The 21,124-nt window shown below is 45.8% G+C and overlaps 1 protein-coding gene across 2 annotated transcripts in view; it reads left to right on the top strand.

Moving 5' to 3' along the window:
- The first annotated feature begins 5,810 nt into the window (after positions 1-5,810).
- SEC24B (SEC24 homolog B, COPII coat complex component) overlaps positions 5,811-21,124 on the top strand; it is a 2,214,138-nt gene continuing 2,198,824 nt past the window's right edge. For both annotated transcript variants that reach the window (XM_069630875.1, XM_069630876.1), the window contains exon 1: positions 5,811-5,979. In XM_069630875.1, coding sequence (XP_069486976.1) covers positions 5,910-5,979 — 70 coding nt within the window. In that variant the 5' untranslated portion in view covers positions 5,811-5,909. The remainder of the gene's footprint in view (positions 5,980-21,124) is intronic.

Raw genomic sequence — 21,124 nt, forward strand, 5'->3', positions numbered from 1 at the left:
AGCAACAAACACCTTCACATTGCTAGATAATGGCAGGCTCTCATTGAACAGTTTACTTTTAACACAGGCCTTCCTCTCCTTGAGTTTGCAAAGCCCATTTTACATGTGTGGTGAAAAGCTGGCATTTCTTTTTTGTAAATTCGGTTTTGCATCTCCCTCTGGATTCCCACACTGTCTTGCAGCTACAGTTGTTTCCTTGTATGCAGGCGTTTTATTTGAAGCACAGATGAATTAAAATTGCCATGGCTCAGATAGCTGGAGTTTCTTTGAACTACTGAGCTTTGATACATTGTAAAGAAAATGAACGCGTTTTCCTGTGCGGGTTAAAGTGGAGTTCCTTGTTGATTTTTCTCAGAGTTGATTTGACCGGGCCTGTCATTCAGAAATCATGCCTGGTTTTGCTGAAGCACAATCAGATATACTGGGCATGGCAGGGTCTTATTAATCACAGTGGTTTAAGGAAAAACAGATGGAAATAGCTCCAGAGCAGCATTTTTAAAGGTGAAAAAGTTTCCTTTTTAATGGGGATTTTGGGCTTTCAGTAAAGCAGTGCTGCCTTTTCACTTTATTCCATCTGTATATGTCAGAACACACTGGCACGCTCCCTCAGTGTGTCCCCTTGTTCCATCCTGCCCAATGTATGCTTGGCAAGACGGTGCAGGCATCTTTTTGTTGCTGCAAAACACAGTTTTAAGGCCATGGTGCTCACAGGAGCCAGCGCAACCATTTGCTGTTTCAAAGCAAATACAGCTTGGTTCTGTTCAGTGGGTCAATGTAGCCCATAGATTCAATGGTGGTATAGTAAGGCCTGAACCCGAGTCCGCCATTACCCTCGTTTCATGACCGGCGACTTTAATGGTTCAATGGGGATATTCTCTCTGAGTCGTGAGGCTGTTAACCATAAGAACTGTGGTGCATGCTTCTTCGTCAGAGAAAGCCTCATCTCTGCCCTCTTCACTCTGGATTGCCACTACAGTCTTTCTCCTTTTCCAGGTGCACACTGATGCAAAATGTCCATACCTTCTACATTTCGGACATTCTTTATTCATTGCTGGACATTCTCTGCTTTTGGCTAGATGACTGGTGCTGGCAAGCCTGTGGCACTTGAGCAGTTCCCGTCTCCCTGCTGCATCCTCTTTGGCATCGCGCTGCCTCTTTTTTTCCTCTGCCTCGGGATTGTACCCACTGAATTTCTGGTGACTGCGAAGTTACTACCCACTCCTTGCACCTGCAGGACGTCTCCTCCACTGCTTTCGCAATTTGGATGGCTTTGTCCAGTTGTAGCTCCTTCTCAAGTACAAACTTATCTTGTACCTTTCTGTTATTCGTGTGCACAATGAACATGTCACAGATTCTTTTTTCTGACGTTGCTCCAAAAGCGCACAGTGCCGCTAACTCTCTGAACTTGACCACGTAATCGTCTACTAATTCTGTGTAGCACGGTGTTTTCTTTGCAGGAAAACCTCCCGGCAATTCTTTGCTTTGCTTCTTGATAGGCATCATTGCCTTCTCCTGTAAGGGCTCCTGGATTAAGGCCTGCAAACATTCTTTGTCCTTCTACCCCCAGCGCATTGAGCAACATGGCGTTTTTAAGTGCTTCTGGGTAGCCTGTTCCACCCATCACCTCTAAGTACATTTGAAAATAAAGATTCCCATTGGAGCCATGGAATGGCCGACTCGCCTGGGACTTGTAGAAACGGCAGCAATGGTGTTGCTCCTTGCATTGTGGAATACGTGGGCATACATGCCAACCCTCCCTATTTAGGCGGGAGACTCCCGACTTTTCGTGAAAAAATATTGCTATTTTTCACGTTCTCCCGCCTAAAATACTCCTAGCCCCGATGCATCTCTATGGGAAAATGTGCCACTCCGGATTTCTCCGATTAAATCTCCCTCCCAGTTGAGTCGGAATGTTGGCATGTCTGCGTGAGTCACACTTGGATCCTTGTTGCCAATTATGTTGTGGTCTGAATAAGGAGCACACGCAGGCGTGATGATGTGGTCACAGGTATTTATTCTATTTTCACACACAGTGTCAGCATCTAGTCTCATTAGTGCTATCTATGCATTCGAAGCATGAGTATGTAAAGTCCCAGCAGGAATCACATGTGTGTTGTGTGAACTGGTAAGTCTATGCAGAGTTGTGACCTGGAGTAGGAGCATTGGGCTGCTGTATTCTCGCAGTCCAGTCGTGCTTTTAATGACTCTTACCGGGCTCTTACTGCTTTTCCCCGCCTCTTGGAATCCTGTGAGGCTGCCGCAGGACTTCCTGTGAAGTCATTTACTCTACACCAGGGACTCCCGGTTTTTGAATAGCAAATATTGCTATTTTTTAATTTCTTCCTCCCAAAAGGAGGATATATAAAATATTCACCCCAAGTAAGTTTTATACACACTTTCTTCCGGCTGTCATTATGCGCCTGGACAAAACAACGCTCAACAACAATATGAAAGGTGCTGGTATTATCCCTCTCTTTACTCAACACAGGCTCGTTACATAAACATGGTGTTGAAATCGCTGACCTAGTCAATGACCACAAACCAGATTTCCTTTGAATAACCGAAACCTGGCTTAATTCAAACCTGCCCACCCAAGCTACACTCTCTACACCCAACGATTATACTCTCTTCAGAGCTGACCGCTTACAAGGCAAGGGTGGCGTAGTTGCACTGATGTGCAAGTCCCACTCGAATGCCACGAAACCTCTCATAGTTCCCCAGATGGATGTGAATCAATATGCGTAAAAAGAAAAACTTCCCCACACACAACTCTTAACAGACTTACGATTTACCGACCACCCAGAGAAATGCCTCTCTTTGAAGAGCAGCTCAGCGATTTGCTAGCTCAAATCTGCGCCACCAAGTGCCCTGTCATTATTATGGGTGACTTCAACCACTGGGCTAATGACCAACGTGACAAAGTAGGCACCAGCCTCATGGACACTATTACCTCTTTTGGTCTTACTCAATGGATTAACTCTGCCACGCAAAAAAGTTGGCACACCCTCGACTTCCTCATATCACAAAACACAAACATCTCTGACATTTTGGTCACTCCATGCATATGGTCAGACCACTCTCTCATTCAGGCAAAAATTACATTGCCTTCTAGTCCCCTCAAACTTAACACACGTCAGCGCATACAAAAGATGACCCGCAATCTAAAAAACCTAACAGCCTCTAAATTAACCACACAGTTGTCATCCAAGCTTCAACCCATATCTAGCTTTGATGACCCATCTGAACTAGCCAACCACTTGCTACTCAATATAAAAGAAGCAGTCAACGACCTTGCCCCTATGAAAATGAAGGCCATTAAGACAGAAACCTTAAAGAACACTTGGTTCTCTGATGACATTATCAACGCTAGACAAACAAAAAGAGCTCTCGAAAGAGCTTGGGGGAAGGATCTGAACGACAACACCTTAGCCGACTACACAAAATCCATAACAACCTATAAAAACATGTTATTGTGGCTAAAGCCACACACTATAACAACAGGATCGTGAATGCACAATCCAATGCTGGCAAGCTATTTAAAATTCTAGCAGAGTTTCAAGACCAGCCTCCAACAGCTAATAACATCATCAAAGATGATAAGTGGTGTCAGAACATCCATGATGCATTCTTAGCCAAAATTGACTCACATAAAGAAAAAATCAAGAAAGCCCTTGGCAAGGTAGCACCGGTGCCAACTCCTTCTGGAATAATCTCACCTAACAAAGTGGATAGCACAATCCCTCTATTTTCCTTTACTCACTATACTGAAAAAGAAGTCTCCAAAGTCATACAAGATCTCAAGGCCACCTCTTGTCCTGCTGATGACTGTCCTACAAGTATCTTTAAGGAGTCCACTGACATCTTGGTTCCATGGATTACCAAACTGATAAATCTATCCTTTGATGAAGGTCTATTACCGGACCTGCTAAAATCTGCATGGATAACGCCTTTATTAAAAAAAAAACCTGGATCCCACTAATAATGACAACTATAAGCCCATAACAAATGTGCCTTTTATCCTCAAGATATTAGGCAAACTTGCATATCTGCAATTAAAGGCTCACGTCGAGGAACATAAAATCCTCAGCACCTGGCAGTCGGGTTATAGAGCTTGTCACGGGACCGAGACGGCCATGCTCGATCTTAAATCGACCCTGGCTGGTATAGCAGACAAAAACCAAGCTGCTCTGCTCATGCTATTTGACCTCTCCGCAGCCTTTGACCTGGTTGATCACAGCTTACTTGTGTCTAGGCTCGGAGAGGTCGCCAACTGTTCCACGACAGCATCCAGATGGATAGCCTCCTTTTTAGGCCCTAGAATGGTAAGGGTATGTGTAGGCAACAATCAATCCTCCCTCATCTCTCAGACTTGTGGAGTTCCACGGGGCTCCTGTCTGTCGCCTCTGCTTTTTAACCTATATATTCGCCCCCTTCTTGATCTTTTGAGTAAACTGGGAGTTCAATATACGAATTACTCTGACGACACGCAGGTAGTGATACAACTGAGTGGTTCATATAGCAATGATACTGGAACCATTAATAACATATATAAAGCCATACAGGACTGGATGGCCTGTAATTCATTGGCTTTGAATGATAAAAAGACTGAGCTCCTAATAGTGTCCTCCAAAAGCACTTGGACTAAACTTGACTCTAACTATGCCAGCTTTCCTATTGCGGATTGCTGTCCAAAAGAAAGTGAAGAGCCTATGAGTGGTTCTGGATGAAGAGCTATCCATGAAGTCTCAACTCTCTAGCATTAGGTCTAGCTGCGGACTGATTAACAAGCGAATAGGATATATCCGCCCATTTATCACAGAAAAAAACTGTGCTCTCCTCTCTTCAGCACTGATAAATTCTCGATTAGACTATTTCAATAGTCCTCTATCTGGTACCACAGCTACTAACGTTCAATCTTTGCAGGTGGCCCAGAACAATGCTGTGCGCACTATATTCAACCAATCTCGCCGCACCCACATCACCACCTTTAGGAAGAAACTTCACTGGCTCCCAGTAAAACATTGCATTACACACAAGGTGTTGACCACGACGCACAAATGCCTGAGCCTTAGCAACCCCACATATTTGTCTGAACGCATTAGGTCTAATGAGAGGAACCTTCGCTCACCTTCGCTCATCCACAGCGGTCGTCCTCAAACACCCCAGATTTAGGACAGCTAAATTTGGGGCTACCACCCTTGATGTACAGGGACCCCTTCTTTGGAACGCACTACCAGCTTGGATACGGAAGATCCAAAGCTACACTGTGTTCAAACAGGCCATAAAAACTCACTTCTTCAACCTGGAATAACTTGCTCTTGGTCCCTTGTTTCTTCTGCCTTGTCCTTTTGTTTGTCTTTTGTTCTCTGTGTGCGCCCTGAGGCCCCCGGGCACGTGGCGCATTACAAAAATAAAAATAAATAAAATAAAAATAAATAAAATAATTCTAACCCCTATGCAAGCCTGTTGGAAAATTCAGTGTTGGCATCTATGTATGCATAAACATAAGGTCTGATCAATTTTAAACATAACAAAAAAAATAAAAAAAATAGCAATACATTCAATCTGTCCCTGGTCCTTTAATGCTGCACCATATTAGAGAATATTACATAAAACAATTAAACTACGGATGGCCGTGGGGTTTGGTGGGGTCAATTACTGCCGTTTGGAGCAGACAGCTGTAAAAAGCAAGTCCCTCTCGAGAATGCGTTGCTCTCCTCTGACTGTAGAGGGCGCTCCGTACGGCTTAACGCTCCCATTTGGGCTCCGCTCCCTTTGCCCAAGATCGGACAGTTGTTGTCGCTCTCGCGGGATCAGCTGATCTCGCGCTCCATACACCGGCTTAGGCTCTGTAGAGTTCGGTTCCGTTAGTGACAGCGGACCGTGGGGAGGCAACAGAGCCTGCAGCAATGTCCAGCCCTCCCGAAGCTGCGGACCACCGTCCCGGGGCGTCACAGGGCTCTGAGCACCCCAGCAACGGTGAGAGCCGGGACGATAAAGTGGATAGTGACAGGGTAGACACAAAGACACTGACAGATAATGACAAGTATCCTTTACTGTAAAGGATACGCAAAGACACACACTTGATCCTCCTAGTCAGTCTCTTGGAGACCCCGGCTACAAAATTGGAATATTTATCATGCCCTCACATGCAAAGTTTCCGCATCCGAGACTGATTTAGCCACAATTTTTTATCTACCTTACTTTATTTTATAAAATTGGTGCAAAGCAAGTGACTTGGTAAATAAAATAGTCCCTGTTAATGCTACAGACTTCACAGTGTTATACGTCGCCGTATAAGCATCATTATACCGAAAAGTAAACTGCGTGAGACTTATTGACAGTTGGACAACGATATGTATAATTCTATATGTTGAATATCTGTGCCTTCTCCTGGACTAGCGGAAGGTTCTTTTGCTGACTAGGCAAATTGAATTTGTATTTTGCACCCGCTCGGTGGCATGATACTCCCTTCAGCGGTAGATTGGGAATGAAAAGTGGCTCTGGAAGTGGCCCCCAAATTGCACAATGTCAGCGAATTTGGCGAGCAAGACCAACCCTAAGTAGTGTTTGCGGGGTTCTCCGCCCAAAGAAATTTGTAAAGATGCGTCCAAATAGTGTACTGTAAAGCACATTTATCAGTATACAGAGATTAAAATGTAGTTAATCGTGACAATAAACTTGAATGGTGCAATTGTGAAATGAGGAAAAGCGTACTGGAAGATGTGATCCGTTTGTTTCTTCAAAGGGATGTGAGGGATGAGGAGAGATGGAAGGAATATAGTTTGCTGACTGGGAGAGAGTGCACAAGAGCAGCATGAAACCGTTTACTCACATTAAACAGTCCCATGGTGCAGAAGCCCACCCGAAATCTCAAATTCTCATTGTAGGCCAGTCCACTACTGATTACTGTAATGTATCATAAGCAATGTTTTAAGTTGGATACGTGTGACGAAATGGGCATGGCCTGAGATACGAAGGAGCATGGCCGAATTATTTCGTTTGAATTTTGCAAAGCTTCGGGCCGCAATTTTGCATTCTGTTGCGTGGAGATGTTGCTGCTGACAACAGATACCACAACGCGTTTTGTAGCAGTGTCAGTGCTACCGCTTTGAGTCCACCATAAACACGTATATTGTTAGTTTTTTTTAAAACACGTTATGACAGTTTTGCAAACAGTTACACTGCAACTGACATCGGAGCGTATCAAGACTAAAACTAAGATATTGGGAGACGGGCTAACATCAGAGACTTGGGGTAGGGGTGAACTTACTTGTGTGGGGAATTCTCCACCAAGGCATGTTTGTGGGAGCTAGTGTCAAGTTAGTAGCAAATTGTACAATTTAAAGCACATCAGGCCACTGACACTGTCTCCAAACGTGATGGGATTGCGGGACAAAATGCACAATTCTATTGGAACTTGTCAGCATGGTAGTGCAGTAGTTTGGAGGTGGTGCGTGTGTGTGGTTGGCTTTGCCACTGCTAGTTCACTGTGCGTGTCCATCAGCAGTATAATCACTTTTAAAACAGAATCTGAAACTGTGTAGATAGTTGTCTCATGTCCCCTCACACCGTTTCAAGCACTCCTCCAATTACATGGAAATGCTGACTCCGCATCAAGATTTCTATTATATGCATATGGAAAGCTCAGTTGCTGAAAGTGAAATGCTTTAGAAAAATAATTGCTGGATTTTTGTTAGCAGTGCAGCCCCAGGCACCGTTTACATCTCTGTGCTGTCTTGTTTGCTGACGGCTGTGTAGGTGAGCGAGGTGAAGTCAGTATGGCCCAGTATTTCTGCTGTGGGGTCTTAACGCCCGATCTGCCGAATGGTCGTTGTGCGCCTGACTGACTTGCAGTTTAATCGCATATTGCGTAATGTAAAAACTATTTTAAACACAATTTCATGTTTCTTGCTGGATCCTCCCCAACCCATCTTATTCATTGTCTGTGAGGTATATTAACACTATTCTCATACATGTCCAAAATGATGGCCGTGTGTTGGATTGGAGAGAGAGATAACTACCTTGCCCGACCTGCACAATAGACTGGTCCATCTGACTCTTTTTTTCCCCCCACCCTTCTTTTGATTGACTTTGATGGTGACCTGATGTGGTTTCCCAAAAAATCTCCTCAACTGCTAGGTACAGAAAATGCCCACGGTCCTTGGTGACAGTGGTATCATTTGGCCCAACCTTGACCAGACTGCAGATAAATTATGCTTTTTTAAGCTATGCCATTAAAAATTGTTTTTGCAAGAGAAGCATTTCAGTGCAGCAGAATTTTTGTTACGTTTTCATCCCTCCTACTTGACACTGTTGGTTAACTTGAGAACTTGCTGTTAATGGTGCTGTTAATGGTACTACTGCTTATAGTTGGTGTGCACAATTTACACTAGTCAGTGGCTAAAATGATAATGTACACTTGGTGAGGAAGAAATGGTGTGCTGTCCTGTGTATGTGTATGTGTATTGTGTATGTGTATAGAATTGAGTTGGCTTTTTACCGCTGGAGAGTGTTAGGCAGAATCATATGTAGTACCCTTACGGACCACTACATACAATTAAGACTACAAGTGATAGTACAATTTCACCTTTGGTACAAACCTCGCAGTGTCGGACTGGGACAAGAAATAGGCCCGGACACCCCAAAAAAGTGGCCCACCCCTCGCCTCAAAAAAGTGTCCCATCCCGTGCCTCAAAAAAAGTGGCCCTCAAAGCATCATCCGTGAATCGCGTCCATTCACGACTTTACAGAAAATGCTACATATTGAGGGTTCATGTGTCTTACATTACAACACAACTCATAAAATATCATAACTTTGCATACAGTTCTGTGACAGGGTCCGTCCACAGCTCTGAGGCGCAGGAGTGGCATGAAACAACCACACCCACTGCGGTGTTGGGACCTGCTGCAAGTTGATGCTTATACAGAGCTCCGCAACCCCAACAGGGAAGGAGGGTTAGGATGACGATGGTTGGATAGGAAGGGGGAAGTAGGGAAACCGGAATGAGGTTTAGGGAGAGGTTGTAGCATTGTTCCTAAGTACACTATGAAAAATATGGTTATGAGTTCACTAATGTGATATACATTTCATACAAGAATGGATCACCATATGTATCATTAATATATGTGTGTATAGATCCATATTGTCAAATTACTGTGAATGCAAGCAGACGTCCAAGGCCAAATGATATGTTATTGTATAGCATGCTTAAGCTCTTTTTTATAAAAACAAATATGTATACAATATCACCCAACCTGTGTTGTTAATCATTTATCAACCTCAGAAGGATGAAAGGCTGAGATGGCCTTGCTGGGATTTGAAGCTGTAACCTGCAGATTACACACACATCACAGCAGCAAGCGCTCAACCAACTGAGCTATCATATCAGCTATAGTAAAATGAGCAATTATTCTGTAATGGATACCATTAAACTGGTAACTGAGATTTAACAGCAGACCAGTTAAGTTCATCTGCAGGTCTGGTGTAAATTTGGCTGCATGGTAAGCCTGTGTGCATCTACTTTTCAGGCTTCAGAATCAGAGGTTGGCAGAATAGGGAAAGCAGCGCACTCACAGGACATCCCATTGTCTGAGCACTCGTTAACCTCATACATGCAAACAAACATCTTGAACAGCATGCCAGGGAGATGGGAAGATAGACACATTCCAACAAAGCATTAATTGTGGCACAATGAAGTCAATGTTTGACCATAGCACATCAGGTGGCTATGGTCTGGTCAAATATCTCTACACTGTACACAAGCTTTTAGGCACAAAGATTTTGTCAAGTGACCAAGGACACCGAGATAGAATGTCTTGTGATGATCGTAAGCAGGAAAAAAACGGTTCTACGTTATTTCGCCGAATGATTTTACATCGTGGGACTTTTCATCGCCACCCTTTCATCGGCAAAAACTCCTCCTTTTTTTTTTTTTTTTTGGTTTAATTCTTTTTTTTATTTATGGGGGGCTTCGCCCCCCAAAACCCCCTTATCATACACCAAACCGCACCAAACATCCCCCCCATAAGAAAGTAAAAAAAAGGAAGTTTTTGGCGATGAGTGTTGGCGATGAAAAGTCCCACGATGTAAAATCATTTGACGAAATGCGTGTATACCAAAAAATCATGCTCTTGGGTTTGTTGCGGTCTCATTTTCCAGTGAGTTCTAGTGTGCTACGCATTTCTCCAGAGAATTCAAGGTCCGTTTTGCTTCCCCTGTGAATTACAGGTGCCCACTTGTTTCCCCGGTGTGTTCTATCAGTGACAGTGTGCAGACTGCTTCGCGAGTCTTGTATCTAGTCGGCTGAGGAGTGAATTCTTGCTGCACTGTCTGTTCCCCTCAGTGAGTGCTGGTGTCCCTGCCCGCCTTCCCGGGGCTGCTCAGACACAGAAAGGCAGTGCCAGGCAGGCATCCCGGCAGGATGCGAGCACTGGTGTGCCCTCCTTTTCAGCCATTATTTGGTTAAGTTCTTGTCTGAGATGGGTGCGTTCTTTGTGTGTGGGGGAAGGGTGCGGGGGGGGCATGCTTGCTTTCCCTTTAAGAGAGGGATGCAAGTGTGGCCTTGTTTTTTTGGTCTAAGTGGGCCACTTTTTTTGGAGCCAGTTTGATACATTACTTCATGCAGCTAGTAGGTATGACCATGTTACCAAATAAATATTCTTATATGCACCTGGCAGGGGTACAGCCTCATATAGGTGTGCTGAATCCTATATAACGTTGCCACACAGAGGGGAGTTCTGTTGCCAGTAGATGAGCAGGGTGTCATCGAGGATGAGGAAGATGACCCAGAAGAAGATGCACCCACACCCTCTGTAGAATCCACCACCATGAGACAGACACCAACGTGTGACTAATTCTGAATGTGGGGTGACACAGATTTACTGTTGCAATCACACACAGGAAATTGAGAGGCCAACTGTGCATGGTGACACATGCATGGGAGGTTCTGACCATCCACCCAACTTGTCACAAGTACATGACTTTGGTGAAAGGAAAATGTCCACATGGAGGGACTGCCAATAGCCTGAACGCTTGCATGTCATTTCAACGAAGTCAATTACTGCGATTAAATTTACTTCGTTGAAATTACTTCACCAAAACACTTCAAAATCTTTTGGGGGCCGGGGGAGTTCTCCCATGTCCTTCCTCCCCTTCACTGCCATCTGCGCCCCCAAACTCCTACCCAGCCCTCTTTTACCCCTTATCCCCAATTAGATACATATTTCGAAGTGTTGGCAAAGTAATTTGCACAAAGTAAATTGCATCGTAGTAATTTATCTCATGGAAACAACAGGGACACGACCTGAACATATTTCACATGTCACAGGTGCCTCTAAACGGCCACCACCCTGTTACCTCCTCTACCCCCCTGCATTTGCTGGATCCCAATGACGCTAGGCATAGTAAAATCGCTTTCTTGTCCTCCCTTTTGTTTCCCCTCCCGTGCCTCGTCTCGCCTTGAAACACTTGTGTATAGGCGCGTTATAAATATAATATAATATGTTATTACCCATGTGGCCATTGGCAGTCACATGGAGCCAATACTTCTCTGTTTCTCAGACAGAGCAGTCGCACTATGCGGGACAAAAAAAACACTGTTTTGCAATAATATTGGTACTCGAATATGAAACAAATTATTTCAAAAGTGATTACCCACTCGGTACAAAATAATACCATATGCCTGGCTTTTCTTTCAAATAAACAAAAATGTGGAAATTAACTGGCATCACGTAATCAAAACAAACGCCCACCTTTCAATAAATATGTGAATGGTTGCTCACATTAATAAACTTTTAAAATGGGTTCCCACAATGTAAGTGACATAGGCAATGATCATAATAATGTTTTCATCAGTTTGCGTTTTCATATGATATGATAGGTTATTTACAACGCGCTTAATACCCAGTATTGGAAGAAAAATATGTCATATTACTTTTGGAAAAACCAAAACCGCTAAAGAATCTGTTAGACACTCAGTATTGGACTTGGGTGTTAATTTAAGACAAATACTTAATTTCTGTGTTTCTTTACATTGCAGCGCAGTTGAAAAGTGTTTAAGTTTTTTAAATGACACTTTATTTGGCTCAGACAAATGAAGGGAGGTCTGACTCTCTCACAGGTGTCCATGGATCACATTCCCTCATCCACCAGCCCCCTTTCAGCTCTTACACGTACTCGCCAAAATATGTCAATTCAGGCCTTTTAGTTGACTATGCCATTTACAGGGCATCTGCTGTAATAATTATGAAATCCATCGATCATTTTGAGTTCAAAGAACTGGCTGGACCCCCCTGCAGCAGCCACGGAAATTAATGTATTACGTATTTTGATCTATAGACTGCACTATTCTCAACAAGAATTTATTTTTGTTGTCTGTTTAATTGTATGGACTGGGGCAGCATAACGCCCTTCCCTAGCACCGTTAAGGCAGTAGTAGTACCGCACGTGGCTGCACATACCCCAGTTTCCCTCAATTCAACTTACCTAAAAAACATACCATTAGACAAGACGCAGGTTCCTCCAGTCTGCAGACTGCACTCAGCAGTTTTTCTGCATCTTGCCTCTCCTCCTCCGGAGGTCGACAACATGCCAGATGTTGCACTGTCTGTGCGCAACACATTACATGACAAGACACATGATTTTCTATTACAGAAAACAGCAGTGAATTGAGGCGTATATTGGAGACCAAGTAGACTGGTGGCCGTCTGGCCAAACGTTGTTGGATTGTAAATAGTTGTGTGAATGTATTGCTTCATTGCTGATTATGTTTAGTTTAGTTTAGTTTATTCATTTGTATTGCGCACCAGACCCGAGGGTATGAGGGCGCATGAGCAGCAAGGTGATTCAAAGCTTGGTTACAGGATGCTTATACTTTACATTACATAATTACAGTGTGACGATGAAGGAACATGTGTACAGTTTGGCAGGAGAGAATGCAGTAGATGTATTTAAAGAATTACAAATATATACAAGTTTAGTATTACAAATTTACAGATTCTCTTAAAGCATGCAGCGCGGAGAGCAGCCGTGTGGTGTTAGAGGTGTTAGTGGTTCGTGTTCTTTAACCAATGGATGTAGTTGCGTCTAAAAAGTGAGTAAGGTTGGGGAGTTCTGAGCGATGGTGGTAGGGAGTTCCAGTGTTGAGGTGCTTTCACCTGGAAGCTGTTGCCACCCATTTTAGTGCGTTTAAACCTGGGGACGGTGAGCAGATTAGCATTGGAGGTTCTGGTGGGTCTGATGGGGCTGTGTTTGCATATTCTGTCTGCCAGATAGCGTGGGGCAGCATTATTCAGGCATTTGTGGGTGAGCGATGCTACTTTAAGCAGGATTTTGTCTGTTGTGCTGAGCCAGTTGTGGGATTTCCTGATATTGGAAATGTGTTCCCTCCTGGGAATATTGAGTGCTGCCCTAAGGGCGTTGTTTTGTAGCGTCTGAATTTTGTTGGTGATTTGTTTGGTGGCTCCTATGTAGAGGGCGTTACAATAGTCCAGTTTGGATAATACCAATGCTCTGGCTAGTGTAGTGCAGCTGTGGGTGGAGAGGAAGGGTTTGGCTGCTCTTATGAGCTTACATGTGTAGGCTGTAGAGGATGCCATCGAGCTAACCTGTTTGTGGAAGGTTAGGGAGGAGTCGAGGTATATTCCTAGGGTTTTTACTTTTTTCGAAACCTTGATAAAGTTCCCATCTATGATGAAGTTGGCATAATTGTGGTCGAGTTTGGTTAGGTTGGATGTAGATCCAAGGATGATGAGTTCAGTTTTGTCATCATTCAGGCATAGACTGTGCGAAGCCATCCATGCCTGGATGATGAGATACACCCTGTTCACCAAGGCCAAATCCTGGTTGTAATCTCCCATCAACGGGATGAGGATCTGTGTATCATCGGCGTAGTTAATGTAGGTGATACCCAGGCCATCTAGATCATCAAACAGGGGCTTTGTGAACACGTTGTACAGAGTGGGGGAGACGCACGAGCCCTGTGGGACTCCACATGTAATGGGGATGGGTTCGGCGGCGGCAGAGGAGGAGAAGACTCGCATGGATCTGTTGTTGAGGAATGACTCAATCCAACTGATGGCTTCTTGTGAAAAGTGGGCAGCTGAGTCTAAATGATTACATAGGATTTTATGGTCAACTAGGTCAAACGCCGCAGAGAGGTCTAGCAGGAGTAGTAATGCAGTTTTCCCGTTATCTCTAAGGTCGTCTATTTGGGCTTTCAGATCTATCAGGGCTGTTTCAGTTCCATGTTGGGGTCTGAAGCCGGATTGTCTTATTCCTAGAAGGTGGTTTGTTTCAAGATACTTTTGAATTTGTTGGTATGCTGTCTTGTCTAGTATCTTGAGCAGGAATGGGACGGTGGTAATCGGTCTGTAGTTGGTTGGGATGGACGGGTCAAGGGAGGGTTTTTTGAGGAGAGGGAGGACCCAGGACTCTTTAAGGTTACTGGGGACTGTTCCTGAGGAAAAAGAGGCATTGATGAGCCTGGTGATGAATGGCGAGAGGTCTGGTGCCGCGTCTTTAATGATTTGTGGGGGGCAGAGGTCACCTTTGCAGTTGGAGGGTTTAAGGCCAAGAATTATTTTTTCTACTTCGAGGGAAGAGACTTTGGAAAAGCTGAAGCGAGCAGTGTTAGGTGTGTGGTGTGAGGGTGGAGGGCTCGAGTGGGCGTTGATGGGGTTGGTAAGATTGGTGAGGGAGTCTTTCTTATTTTTGTTTGAAGGCCAGTGACTTTGTTGTTTAGTGCATTTTGGACACTGGTGCACCATTGTTTGTTTTTAACGCAAGTATCTGGGATTGTTACCGGGGTTTCCAATTCTTTCAGGATAGTAAATAATTCTCTGGAGCTGGAGTTGGATTGGGAGATTCTCTGGTTATAGGATTCTTGTTTGGCCGCTATGATTTCTTTTTTGTAGTTGGCCGTTATTTTGTTAAGCAATAGTTTGTTGTGGTCAGTCGGAGATTGTCTCCAGACTTGTTACAGTTTACTCTTTTCCAATCTAAGGGTTTTAAGATGGCTGGAGAACCATTGGTTGAGGTGCTTTTTTGGTTTGGATTTTCTAAGTTTCAATGGTGCAATGGCGTCTAAGGCTATGCGCATGGTGTTGTTATAGCCTTCTACGAGGTCATAGGGATTAGAGTCTTGGAGTTGGCTTAGTGTAGGAAGAATGAGTGGGATCAGTTTTTCTGCTGTAATATTTTTTTTGCTTCTCGTGTGGATGGCTGGGGCTAGTGCAATGTTGGTTGTAGGGCTTGAGGCCTCAAGTGAGAAGGAGAGGAGGTGGTGGTCGGTCCAGGATTGGGGAGTGTTTTTAGTGATCAATACGGCACAGTTATAGTCTGCTATCCAATCAAGGGTTCTCCCTTTGTTATGGGTGGGGCTATTTACTTTTTGTGTGAAGCCTAGTTCAGACAGGGTGTTACTGATGAGAGTGGCTTGATTGTCTTTGGGGTCTTTGTAGCCTAAATTGAAGTCTCCTAAGAGAAGGCATTGTGAGGAATTTTTTAGGTTGTCGGTAAGGATGGCATTGAGGTCTTCCTCGAAAGATCCCGGGGGTCCGGGCGGTCTGTATAGTAAGTGAATGGATATTGTTTGGGAGTTAGCGATGGGTAGTTTGGCTGTAAGTGATTCACATGATGGGTGGTGTGTGGCGGAGTTGAGTCTGATGTTAAGGTGGGTCTTGGCAATGATGGCCAAACCACCGCCTTTAGCTTCAGTTCTGTCCGCTCGGATGATGGTGTAGTCAGTGGGGATGGCTAGCGAAAGGGCTGGGCCTGCGGCTGCATGAAGCCAGGACTCTGTTATGGCTAGGAAGTCTAGATCTTCAGCTAAAATGAGATCAGCGATGTCCGTGGCATGGGCAATCATGGAGCGTGCGTTGATGAGGGCACCTTTTATAGGTAGGGTTTTGGCTTTGGCAGGGGTGGGGGTGGTAGCTGTGCTGAGCGCTCTATTGTTGGTTGTAGTGGAGTTGACGGGTTTAGGTTCGGGTTTTTTTAGCGTCAGGTTAGCGCAGGAGCTAATGGATGTTCGGTGTGTGAGTATGGATTGTGTGGAGTCCCTGGCTCTAGGCTCGTGTATTTTGGGAAGTCTGGATCGTAATCTGGTCAGCCTGTCCGAAAGGCATGGGGGAGCGAGTAGGGTAAGCATGATTGTGGTGCTGGGCTCTGTGAGGGTGGGTGATGCGGTGCCTAGGCTGGTCAGGTTAAGGGGTGAGCTGGGCAGGCATGCGGACTTGGTGATGTGGAGAATGGTTCTCAGTAGTATAGAGTAAAGGCCCGGGAGGAACATTGTGTGAGGGGGGTAAGGTGCAGTGTGTGTCCTGTCTAGGGTCGAAATCTAGCAGTGGACAGTGCGGCCTGCTTGGAGTAACCGAATACTACCTAATCCATGTAGTGCAAGGTTGCAGATTGGCATCTGACTCAGGTACAGGTAAGCAAAGTGGTCATAGTAAGCGTTTGTCAATTAGCACAGCATTAGGTTTAGAATGGCGCCAGTGTACCAATTAACATCTTGGATCAGAGTAGCATGTATTCAGAATAGCGCCTGGAATGGGAATAGCACCTAGGTTCAGAGTAACACTTAGTTCAAGATAACACCTAGAATCAGAATAACCCCTAACTTCAGAATAGCACTTAGAGCAGATTAAGCACAACATTGAGTTTAGTGGCTATAAAAGTATGTTGAGCGGGGACACATTGGGCTGCAGGTCAACAGATCTAGAGGCAATTGGTGAGCAGATCAGCAGAACAGAGCAGATGGTCACAATGCGGTTAAAAATGGCAACTAGAATTGCATAGGGTAGTCGAGCAGCAGTGAGGCACAGTGCAGTTATATGTTACAGGGATGACTAGCGACACAATAGTCTAAATACGACTGAGCACCTATGTACTGGAAATGGCAGCAACTTTGGGCACAGATACAGCATGCAATAAGGCCTGAGTGCACGAGAGTGGCAATAAGTAGCTTGTGGTAACAAAGCCTTTTCCAGAGTCTAGGCAGTTCAATTTAAAAGTGAAGTGGCGTTTACCGTTGAGGTTGGTCTGGAATCCGGCAGGGGGTCCGGGCGAACGGCGAGGAAGGCTGGGACAGGTGAAGACCGGTATTGGCCTTATTATCCTGGGCCTTGCTGGGAGTGGGCCGGCTTCGCCTACCGGCTGGCGATAGGCTGCTTAAGGTGGCTCAATGGCCAATCGGATGCGAGGACAGTCGGATGTGCTCAGTTAGGCACTGGGGTTCCTTGAGACATGGCGGGCGGCCATCTTGGAAGTGTAAAAACCTCGTGGTGGCTAATGGTGGCAGGGGCAAACACAGCAGCTGTTGGCATCAAGTTTAAAACATGCAGGCTGTGTAGATATTCTTGCAGGTCGGCGGATCACTGGTGCAATTAGCAGCGAGAAAAAACGAATCTCGCACGGAATAATGATTCTTACCCGAATTCGAGGGCAATTCAGGATGGATCCAGGAAAGGGAGACCACTGCTCCTGCAGGGTCCGGGGGAGCTCCTGCTCCTCTGGTGAAGGAGGGGGTCTGCTCCACGGCTGGGAGCATTTGTGTGTTTGTGTGCGTTGTTTGAGCTACATGGTTTCGTTTATTGAGGTTTCAATCATCCAATCAAAACAGTTCGAGAGATGCATTTGTTGATCTTGGCTGATATTAATTTGGCAAATAAAATTGGCCCACAGCCTTTTTTAGAAATGTGGAAGTACATTTTATAAATGAATGTCCGCGGCAGAAAATTTACTTTTTTTGATATATGTAATGGAGATGATATGACGTGAATGGTAAACCACGGACCCGGGGATCGAATCGAACCCGTGTTGCTCCAGGTCGTCTTGGGCTTTCAAGGCGAGCACGTTGCCCCTAAGCTATCCTCCCAAGACCTGATGTTCGCGTGATTTTCTTTGGGCACAAACAGCCTGTGCATGCGGGATGAAGGGGCAGTTTTGGGAGAGTACAGAAAGTGGTATGGGCAAACCTAGGCTCTAAGAGCAGAATTTGAATAGAACTAGCAGGGAGAGCCGCATGAGGTAGAACCGGGCACTGAGAGTAATATTAGGGCAGGCAGAATGAAGGACAGCGCAATATTGGGGTAGAACCTAACCGCAATGTAAAACGCACTGAGTCTGAGCTAGCTGGTGGGCTGCCAATCCATTATACGAAGTCCTTACCTGATTGTGCAGCACAGTTAGCAGGTTGGCTGCTGTGGCCTGTGCACTGGCGGCCTCCGACGACTCACCTGCCCTGGTGATCCTCCTCAGTGGCTGTGGGCACTGCGCTGGCGGCCTCCGAGTTGTCTGGTGGTCCACTGGTGTCGACAGCAGTGCGGCTCAGCTGGCTCTCTGTCTCTCTAGTCTGTCCCCGCTGTGCTATGCGCCATGTGGTGTGGCCAAAATCATGCCCAGGGTCAGAGGCCCATGGCAAATATCCTAGTCAATCACAGATTCACGTGGTGTGATGTTGTGGACTGGCTGGCGGCACAGAGTCTATTTCGGGCAGGCAGCCTGCAGCCAAATTTTCATTGGGCCCCGCCTTGTTCGGCGGCGCCCCCCCACCCCCAGGCACAAGTTGCTTTTAACTTTGCAAAGAAGTGCAACAAGTTACTTCCTGCAAAGTTGAAGCAACTGTGTGTGAAATGTGCCACTGCACTGCCATGCCACAGAAAGTGCCGGCAGGGGGCCGAGCCAGCTCCCAGCCCAGCCCTGCAGGCAGGCAGGCTGCCCCGCACGGCTCCCTCCACCCACCAGGGTCAGGACTCAGAGGTGTTACAATTGCTTTAGATTGCAATTGCTTCAGATCAATCAAAACGTTCAACTCATTAGGCCCGAGTGAGCGGAGCACACTGCAAAGGACCGACCCCCCCTGCAGTGGCGGCACAGTCGCCGGTGGCACATCGTACTTGATGATGCATATGCATCATAAATTATGATGCAATCATCAAAGCAGGGCAACAACATCTGTAGTGTTACCTTGCTTTTAATGAATTATTTATGCTGCAGTCTGCCTGTAGACAGTGCCCGTGGCCAGCCCCCCCCTCATGAGTCTGACCCTGCCGCGGCCTGCGGCGAGGCGAGGTGCTCAGCTCGGGTCATGTCGGGAGGGGCCACGGCCCATTCGCAGGCATTGCCGCGGGCCGCAGCACACCACACACACACACCCATAAACTGTTACTGCAGTGGGCAGGGCCAGGCAGCAGGCACTGCCGGGCCAGCCAATCTATCATAGTCTCATACAGAGAGACAATTGTCTAATACAAAAAAAATGTAATAAAAATAAAAAAACGGCCCAGGGGTGGCTGCCGAAAAACCAGCCCCAGAGGTCCCCAAAGTCATTCGGCCACGGGCCGAAAGACCGAAAGGGCCAGTCCAACCCTGCAAACCTGTACTACACAGTAAAGTGGTAGCGAGGGCTGAGCAGCCAGACTTATCTCAAGAGCAAGTGTGCAGTAATAGGGATTACACAAAGGACTACAATTACTGTTACTCAACCAAACACTGACTCAAGGTTTCTGGTTAAAAAATATAAGTACATTTATTTTTAAACCATCTGTTCACAAAACACTTCACTTCTATTAAATAAAACCACACTCTAAATATACTGCACAGAACCAATTCCTTTTGTTCAGGTCAATTCAAGGTAAGTACATTTGGTTTTGACAGACTGGTGTTTCGAAACAAAGACGTTGCCGTGGGTTAATACGCGATCACTTTTTAACACTAATGACAGTTCGGTCTTACGAAAGAAAAACGTACCCGCGGGAAGAAATGTAACCGAAGTCAAACACACTTAGCACATAGAATTAGAACAAGGGAATAGCGGATAAAAATCAAAGGCAATACTTTTGTCAAGGCAATAGAATCAGAGGACGTGTTCTGAGAGGCAGATAAACGTCAATAGACCTGCGCCAGTGTCAAATGGAGCAGGGGCTCTGTTGTCGAGGATCACACAGTGAGAACAGTTCAAGATTAACGTTGCCAGGAGTACTGGATATTGTCAAAGGGAGGCAAAAGTTATAAAACGGAAGAAAGAAAGGACAAGCCTTCAGAAAGGAAAAGGGTTCACCCCGATTCCTCAAGGTCGGACGGAGAGAACGACCAAATGGACAGAGTGCCTTATTCGGATGAAGAAAGCTGGTGCTACGGCAGTTGTTCCTGGTAGCTCTGCAGACTCACGGTTCCTGAAGCTTGAGTCGTGGGGACAAGGACGACGACGTCTGGAGCGATCTGCACTACCCTGGGATGAAGCCAGCAGCAACAAAGCAACGATGAATAAAAGGTGCGCTCCTTAAAAAAACAGGAGAGGGCTCTTCTGATGGCTATCCGGTCCACTACAGTTCAGTGCAGTGATTTCGACCCAGAAGAGGATTCTCTGGCTGTAGAAGATGAGCTGGTTGATCCCACCAGGCTCAAGGGAAGAAGACTCCGGACTGCATCTTCTCTGTCGTTGAAGGGTAGATGGCTCAGGACTGCAGGAGGGCTTCACCGGAATCCAGGGGTTGCAGCATCCGTCTTCTTCTCCACCTCTCTTCGGTTCTTGTAGTTCCAGTGGCGACTCTGACTTCCAGCCCAAGAGCCCTGCCTCTTATGCCAAAATCCCCCATTCACACAGCCTTGCTGTCAATCACACAGCAGGGGGGTTGTCCAGCCCGGACAGCCACCTCAGCCAATGGACACAAAGTGCGACTTGGGACTCCAAGGAGACCCTGTGCAGGGGGTGACTAAACCCATCCCTCACATTCAGCCCACCTAGACACCCAGACGCCAAAGAAGGGCTTCTTTGCAGTAGCCCGCCAAAGGATGGAGAACAAGGAAACCAAACCTGGTTTGGCGCGAAAAGCAAACAACAAGAAAGACCTTTCCAACACGAAATGGCGAAAAACCATGCTACGACCCAAGATAAAAACGACATGGGGTAGCAGGTTTTATGTTCACGTCTGTCACCACAGCCAGAACACTAACACAGGAATCCGTGTAAAAATGATAGTTACCACTGCCACTAGCCATGTTCAGTCGGGAAGAGGGACACAAAGTGCCCCTTGAGGTACAGAAGGACAGGGGAAAGAAATTCCCCTCCAGTACTTCATTATAAGATGTTTTGTACTGGATCTGTATTTAAAAGGACTA

Source organism: Ambystoma mexicanum, chromosome 6q (assembly GCF_040938575.1).
Source record: "Ambystoma mexicanum isolate Mex_15411 chromosome 6q, UKY_AmexF1_1, whole genome shotgun sequence".
Classification (NCBI taxonomy): domain Eukaryota; kingdom Metazoa; phylum Chordata; class Amphibia; order Caudata; family Ambystomatidae; genus Ambystoma; species Ambystoma mexicanum.